We start from the raw sequence: 7,812 nt of genomic DNA on the forward strand, positions 1-7,812 counted from the left end.
CAAGGTTCAATACAAGTATTAATTTTGGCACTTGGGGGCTAATGCGGATTGCTTTTTAAAGAAACTGATATTTTGGAAGTCCCAAGCACATAACAAGTTATATACTTGGTACTTGGGGGCTAATGCATACCGGATCAATTTCAGGTTATCAAGTTTTATTGAACCGGTTTCTACTGATGGTTATCAGGAATTTTGGAGAACTGCATGACAAGATGTACCGGTTCATCCTAAAGGTATAAACTGATCCATAGGGGCTACCGATGCAGAAGTTCAATATTATTCTACTACAAGTCCCGGTTCACAAAAAGTGTTATGAAACGGCCCTTGGGGGCTACCGGAGTTGGTATTCTAAGACAGCCTAAAGGAAAGAAAATTTATGCAAATGGATGGATATTTACCTCATATCGGTCTTTCATCAAGTTTACTAAACCGGCTTCATAATCACGGCTTGTATACAGACGGTTTAAGTGTCCAGAGTGGAGGTCCTGAGCATTGAGGTGACCATAGCTGGATAAATCTGTCTTCCACTTGCCTTTATCCACAATAGAGAATTCTTCCTTGGCACTGTGCTTTGATAAAGCGACAGGATTGCCAGGAGCGGTGTGACCAAAACCGGTAATCACAACGTCATCTGTGGTGTCATCAACAGTCTTTGGTGGGCTTGACGGTTTATCAGATGCTTTTGTCGGGCTTGGCGCATCAACAGTTGGGCTTGGCGGATCATCAGCCTGGCCGGTTGGGTTTGTTTCTCCCGGTTCAGCAAAAGTATCTTGAGTTTGAGGTACCGAATCATCTAGGATATTTTCAGAATTTTGATTAAAAACTTCTGAAGTCTTCTCCGGTTCAGGGGTCGGGTTGTCATCAGTTGGTGTAGTCAGCTTGGCTTTCTTGCTAAGTCTGGCTTTGGCACTGAAGAAAACAGACGAAGAGGTTAGTACAATAAACCAGTACAAGGCATAAAAGGTTAAAAATCATATGTTACCCCTGAACAGTCTTGAGGAAGGGCATTTGTGTGGCTGATGACTTACCAGAGGATGAATGCGAGGTTCCCTGATAATTTGAATCAGACGGATTAAGAGGTTTTCGGAAGTAATCCTCCTTGGGATAAACTGTATTAGAAGTATAAGAGACCTCTTGATGATACTTGCGAACCGGAGAGTTCGGTAAACCGGAAGAAGTAACTTGTTGGCCACTATGTCGAGTGGTGCGACGAGCTTCAGGCTGTAGTGTCTTCAAAGAAAAGCGTGGATCCAAATAAGCAAGAGGGTGTGAACTTTTACTTTCTGGACTGCGGGACAGAGTTTTTGTACCGGCACATGATTTGAGTCAGAAGATAGAACAATTACCTCTGCATCACAAGCGCGACTAGCTTCCGCTTCATCCTGATAATAATCATTGTCAATGAGATGTACGAAAGAAGAACCAAGAGAGTCAAGTTCTACCTCTGACTCCGGGTCATCCATCTCTTCATCATTGGGAATATCAGAAGCATCGGTGGTTTTCTTCTTCACTGACCTCTTTGTGACCTTGGTTTTAACACGAGGCACTCTCACCGGTTTATCTTGTGATTTCCTCTTCCAGAACGGATCATCACCCTGTATAGATGGACAGAAAATTGTCAAGGAGTTTTTAAAGAAGGGACGTATTAAAGCAAGAAAGATGCAATTCTTACAGCTGGCGGTTTATTGGAGACATAAAAGGGACTAAGCCATGTCTTGCTGCATTCAGATATTGGTTCATCCAACATCTTTTTGACAGCTTCAGTAATTTCATCGTCAGATAGCTGGATATCAGTGTGCCGCTGAGGGTCGTTGACTTTCCCAGTATACTCGCACATTAAACCGGTGCGACGGCTTAATGGTAAGATGCTCCAAGAAACCCAGCTGCATACAAAGTCAATACCGGTTAAACCGTTCGCCATAAAGGCTCGGAGCTTGGAAAGCTGCGGTGCATATTTGGATTGTTCCCTAGCAGTAAGCCGTTGGGTGAATGGATGTTCATTGGTGAGCCGGTGAGCGCGATAACCCGGCAGAGGGTTTTCATCATCAGGGGCAGTATTTTTGCAGTAAAACCAAGTCTGATTCCAGTCCTTGGGGTGGCTGTGATGCTTGGCATGAGGAAAATTGACATCTCTCCTTTTCTGAATCGACACCCCGCCAAGTTCAGTATTGGGCCCGTCTGTAAATTCAGTACGACGGTTCAAGTAAAAGAAGTCTCTGAACAACTCGACGGTCGGTTCTTCTTGCAGATAAACCTCATAGAACACTTGGAAATTACAAATATTGGACACAGAGTTCGGTCCAATGTCTTGAGGGCGGATTTGGAAGCTGGCAAGTACATCGAGGAAATTTTTTGATCCAGGTGGGCTAAACCCTCGATCTAGATGATGAACAAACACAACTACTTCTCCATCTTAGGGTTCAGGAGGATTCTCAGTACCAGGGACTCTCCAGTGGATGGTCTCTTGCTTCGCTAAAGCACCAGTCAAAACATACGCAGTCAGTTGCTCTTCAGTAACCCGGGAAGCAACCCAGTTGCAAGCATAAAACTGTTTGGCCATGTCAATGACAAGCTGAAAAAGAGGATTAACACCGGTTTACAATTTATGATTGATACGCATAAACCGGCATCAGGATGGAGGAAGGAAGTAACGAGGCATATGTACATTGATAAACCGGATCTGACTTTAAAGGTTGAGTTGCGGTTTAAGAGAGGGCTAATGGTACCTGGCGGGTTATCATTTTCTAAAGGTTAAACCGCCTACAGTGACATGGAAGGAACATATCTGACAAAATTCTGAAGTACTGCATAAACAGGTTTCACAGGTTGTAATTATAATTTTGGATCTACCGCAGCATTAAAAGGAGAAAAAATTCTGAAGCCCTAAGCAGTGTCAGCGGAACAACAAAGGTCCAGATGGGATCTGTTTACTAAAGAAGAGAAGATATGATGAGGAAAAATGGATTTTAGCTACGGCTGTACAGGGAAAGTATCAAGTTTATCAAGATATGATGTGGCAGTAAGGTACAACGATGAACGTCGACGAACACTGATGAACACTAACGGATACATAAAACCCTAATGATAGATCTAGGGTTGAAGGAGAGAAGACTTACCGGCTTCACGGGAGCAGCGGAGAGGTACCGCGATTCTCTGGTGCACTCAGGTTGATGCAGCGGCCAAGGGTGGTGCAGCGGTCGAAGGTCGAGGGCGGCGACGGAGCTTTAGGGCTCGGGCGTCGCGAGGTTGAAGAAGAGATGAAGAGGCACGGAGGGGGAAAAGGAGAAAGGAACCCCCTCGGCCCTATTTATAAGACGAATGGATAAGCGACAGGCACGGGAATCAAGGAGCCCAAAAATGAGTATGGGGCACAGCTGTCGCCTTGATTTTTGGAGCTCCATTAATAAGGGGGAGGTATGTGCAGTTTTTTAATAAGCAGGTGACGTCATGGCGGTTTATGATGATTTCAGAAGATGACGTCATGGCGGTTTACAAGGATAACACAAAGATGTTCAAGACGGAATTTCTCTAAAGTCTTGAAGATTGACATGAACAGGTTCAAATCAATCTGGGGCCTAATGTTAGGGATATAACTACTGAGTATAAACCGCCCAGGAGAGGCCGGGTTATGCTCATAAGTAATCATCTACATTGAAGCCCATGAAGACGGACTATGGAGCTTTACTACGGAGACTCAAAGGCCCAGAGCCGAATGGCGGATTAGGGCCCATAGACATAAACCGCCATGAGATGTGTAACTTGTGTTGTAAGATAGGGAAAGGAAGAAACCGAGCCGGACACATGTATGAGCCGGCCTCGGGATTCTGTAGACCGCCGGACGTCAACCTGTGTATATAAAGGGACGACCCGGCGGCGGTTCAGGGACAAGAAAACAACAACTCGAGAGCTAGGCAAAGCGGATTCGCTCCCTGGTTATCGAGACCCCATCAATTCCACCACAACTGGATCGTAGGTTTTTACCTTCACCGCAAGGACCCGAACCAGTATAAACTCCCCGTGTCCTTTGTCCGGTTTAACCCCTTTAAGCTAACCTAATCGCGATGGCTCCACGACTAAGTCCTCACACTAAGACATCTGAGATGATAATTCCACGACAACTGTTATTATGTATGATGCAGACAAGAATGCGAGTAAAAGGCTTGATCTTGGGAAGGAGATGGAATGGAAAAGGGATAATTGATTTTATGCCCCTAGTTGGGTCACACTCGGCAATTCTACCCCTTGTTTCCAAAAACACTCGTTCATGTCCAAATCATTTTGCTCATCTTATCCTTTTGCCCTTCCGTATGAATTCCGTCTAGTCAAACGTATTTGACCGTTAGAGAGACATTTTTCTGGACCATTTTGCCCCTCCTTACAACTTCAGTTAAAAATCAAAGAAAAAACAATGTGACGCTTACATGTAGGAACCAACTAAATGCAAAAGAAAAAGAAAAAGAAAAAACACTATCTCTCCCCCTAAGCAACCTCACTTTCCCATCCTGCAGCCGCCGCCGTGGCCACACGCCACCCGCGCCACTGGCGTCGCATTCCCTACCTCCGGCGCCCCCAACAACCACCTCCCTCTCCCATCGCAGACGCGGCCTTGCTCAGCCGACCGCCGCGCTGATTGACCGCAAAGCCATGGTGGTCATCCGCGATGGATGTGGCAGAGGCGGCGCCACCGTCGGAGAACATGACTCACCACGACGGCATGGGATCTGGCGGAGAGGAGGGACGGGACCATGTCCTCCCCGTGTTTGCACTGGCCGCGTCGGTGGTGCTCTGGCCGCGCAAGAGGGCGTCGGGGGTGAGCAGGAGGAGCACGCGTTGGCCGGGTGCAGTGCACTGGATCTGGGCGGGGGCGCGACAGCTGATAGAGCAAGGGCACCTTCCCATTTGCCAAATCCACCGGATCAGAGCAAGCTGGCGAGCGCGCAACCTGTGCGGGCGGTTGCGGCCACGGAAGGTGACGCGAGGATGGAGGAGGACACGCCGGCTGACGGGGACGGCAAATCACTCGGCCGTCCAGGACCTCCACCCCATGGCCCCCTATCGCCGGTACGCCGCCATTCGCAGGAAACTCACCGGCGACCTCCCCTCATGGCTTACCCATGACCGAGCTCCCGCACGACCATGGCGTCATCTGCAGCTGTCGCCCGCCTCGGATGCAACCTCCATCACCCTGACTGACCGAGCTGGTTGGTAGCCCTCCTCACGCCACCGTTCGCTGGCGCCCGCAACGAGCCTCCCCTCAAGGCTCTGGATCCATCCCCTCTCTTTGACCGATTTTGACCAGATCCTTTAGTAAGAGATCAGAGACACTATAGGTACCACCTGTAAGAGACACACTGCTTTTTTTTCTTTTTTTTAACCAGAGCTGTAAGGAGGGGCAAAGGGGTCCAGAAAAATGTCCCTCTAATAGTCAAACACCTTTGACCAGACGGAATCGTGGTGGAAGGGCAAAAGAATAAGAGAAGCAAAGTGGCTTGGGCAAGACCGAGTGTTTTTGAAAACTAGGGCAAACCTGCCGAGTGAGATACAACTAAAGGCATCAAATTAATTATCCCAATGAAAAAAGAGTAGGACCCAACCTTTAAATCTTTTGGAAGAGGACCCAACCATTAAATCTTGACGAGATCCCATCATTTGAGAAAACAAATGATAAATGATGATGCACCTAAGCGAGTATGGGTGTGGAGGGAGAAGAGAGTTGCGGATCAATGCTATCTTAGGAGTGACACGTAGGATAAATGATGAGGTGGAAGAGAGAGAACTCATAAGAAAAGGCTTGTCTTCTCTTATTTAAGAGAAAACAAAAGATGATCTCTTAACACAATATGTCTCACCACGTTTTTAGGAATAACTAGTTATTAAATATAAGCCTAAAAAATAACCCACTGTAGATATTTTTTTGTCATCTCTAAATTACATGCAATACTTAAGACAAGACTGTCTTATTAACCCTTACTACTCGGATTGGAGAAAGCGGTGGACCCTATTTTAATTGGCTTGGATGAGTCTTGTAAAACAGCTAATTTTACATGGTAAAAATTATTTCTAAAAATTACGCGGCCGATCAGACGGAGCATAAAATTGCACGATACTAATGCATGCAAACAATCTATAACTTCCATCAAGAAATAAACTTTCCCCCTGAAAATAAATCTACTTTTTTTCAGAGAGAGAATTAAAATAAAGCCTCAAGATGCCACTACTCGAAATAAATCCCTTTAATTCGAGATCAACAAACACACTTAAGAGTCAGAGACTAATGATCTTAAAAAGAAATTAAGTCTAATCTTGATAGTACACATCAATATTACGATCCAGCATACAACTCCTCTCGCTGAACTTCGCCAAAACAAAGATAAGGAGAAAAAAGCCACAATGCAGCTCCCCTCTTCCGTCCGCTCACAGATCGTAGTTGTAGAGATAATCGATCTCGTCTTCGTCCAGGTAGTACGTCTTGCTGATCTTGCCGTGCTTGAAGTTGCGGCCCGGGCCCCCCTTGGACGACGCCTTTCCCCCCGAACGCGCCGGCGCCGGCTGAGCCTGCGCCTGCCTCTGCGCGACGGCCCCGTACCCGGACGGCGGCGACGACGACGGCCACCATCCCGGCGAGTACCCGTACCGCGCGGCCGGCTGCGGCGGAGGCGCCTCCTCCTCCTCGTCGAGCGCGCGGAGGGCCTTCCTGCAGAGCGCGTCGAGCGCGCGGCTGCCGCCCGGCTTGGAGTGGTTGGTCGGCCTCCGCGACGCCCGGACGTACCCGCCGTTGGCCACCACCACGGCCTGCCCATCGGCGTCCACGACGTGCGCCGCGCGGCGCTTGCCATCCGGGTCGACCAGATCGCGGTCGTACACGCGCACCCACCCTCGCTGCCTCCCCTCGCGCCGCATCTTGGCTCGTTTCCTTGGTCTGCTTCTGCGGTTCTGCGCGCCGAGCCGGAGCCGCCGGTGGCAGATTTATACGGCACGGGCGGGTCGGTCTCCCCTTCCTTGGCGGCCACGGGTTCGTGTTGGTCGTCGGTTCGTGTCGTGGTCGGCAACTTGGGATCCAAGTTTCCGATGGGCCGAGTACAGTTCGCTATTTGTTCTGGCCTTTTTTTTTTCGGAGACTATTGTTGTGGCCTAACCTCAAAGTACACAGAACACACACGAGTGCGCCTATTCTTGTGGCCTTAACCCATTTTTTTTACATTTTTTTAGCATCCTTCAAAGTTTCTACATGGACATATTGACGGGCCATTAATAAATACTTCTCTGTAAACTAATATAAGACGGCTATATAAGTTTACCGAGGGAGGGAGGTACTATATAATTTTATTTTCTATAAAAATAAATAATATGTAGGTTGGGTACAAGTTTTTAAAATATTTTTAGAAATAAATTCATAAGTAATTTTTTATATTAAAAATAGACGTTCATGATTTCGGAGATAAATGTTGACATGCTTAAAAAGGAAGTATTTATGTATGTCAGAAGAAATATTTATTTTTTCCAAGACAAAAGGTTCACTTGTATATAATAAAATGAACATCCATGACTTCAACAACAAATATTCACATACTTAAAAATATTCATATACTTATGAAAGAGATTCATCATTTTTCTAGAAATAAAATAAATAAGAAAGAAAAAAGTTTAAAAAATGAAAGGAAAAGGGAAAAAGACGAGATTATTTAAAAAGTATAAACAACACAAAAAACAAACAGAAATAATAAAAATGAGAAACTCGAACCATGGGCCATGCATGTGCCAAACCCATATACCAGTGTTTAACTGGATTTACTCTGTATCATTACCTATGCA

The 7,812-nt window shown here is 46.5% G+C and overlaps 1 protein-coding gene across 1 annotated transcript; it reads right to left on the bottom strand.

Moving 5' to 3' along the window:
* Positions 1–6,190: 6,190 nt before the first annotated feature.
* LOC119340401 lies at positions 6,191–6,965 on the bottom strand. The gene has a single exon (XM_037612313.1). The coding sequence runs from the start codon at positions 6,898–6,900 to the stop codon at positions 6,415–6,417; it is 486 nt and encodes a 161-aa protein (XP_037468210.1). The 5' UTR covers positions 6,901–6,965; the 3' UTR covers positions 6,191–6,414.
* Between the last annotated feature and the right edge of the window lie 847 nt (positions 6,966–7,812).

This window comes from Triticum dicoccoides, chromosome 7B (assembly GCF_002162155.2).
Source record: "Triticum dicoccoides isolate Atlit2015 ecotype Zavitan chromosome 7B, WEW_v2.0, whole genome shotgun sequence".
NCBI lineage: Eukaryota > Viridiplantae > Streptophyta > Magnoliopsida > Poales > Poaceae > Triticum > Triticum dicoccoides.

Coding starts and splice junctions, on each gene's coding strand:
- LOC119340401 (XM_037612313.1), bottom strand. CDS start 6,900: ATGCGGCGCGAGGGGAGGCAGCGAGGGTGGGTGCGCGTGTACGACCGC.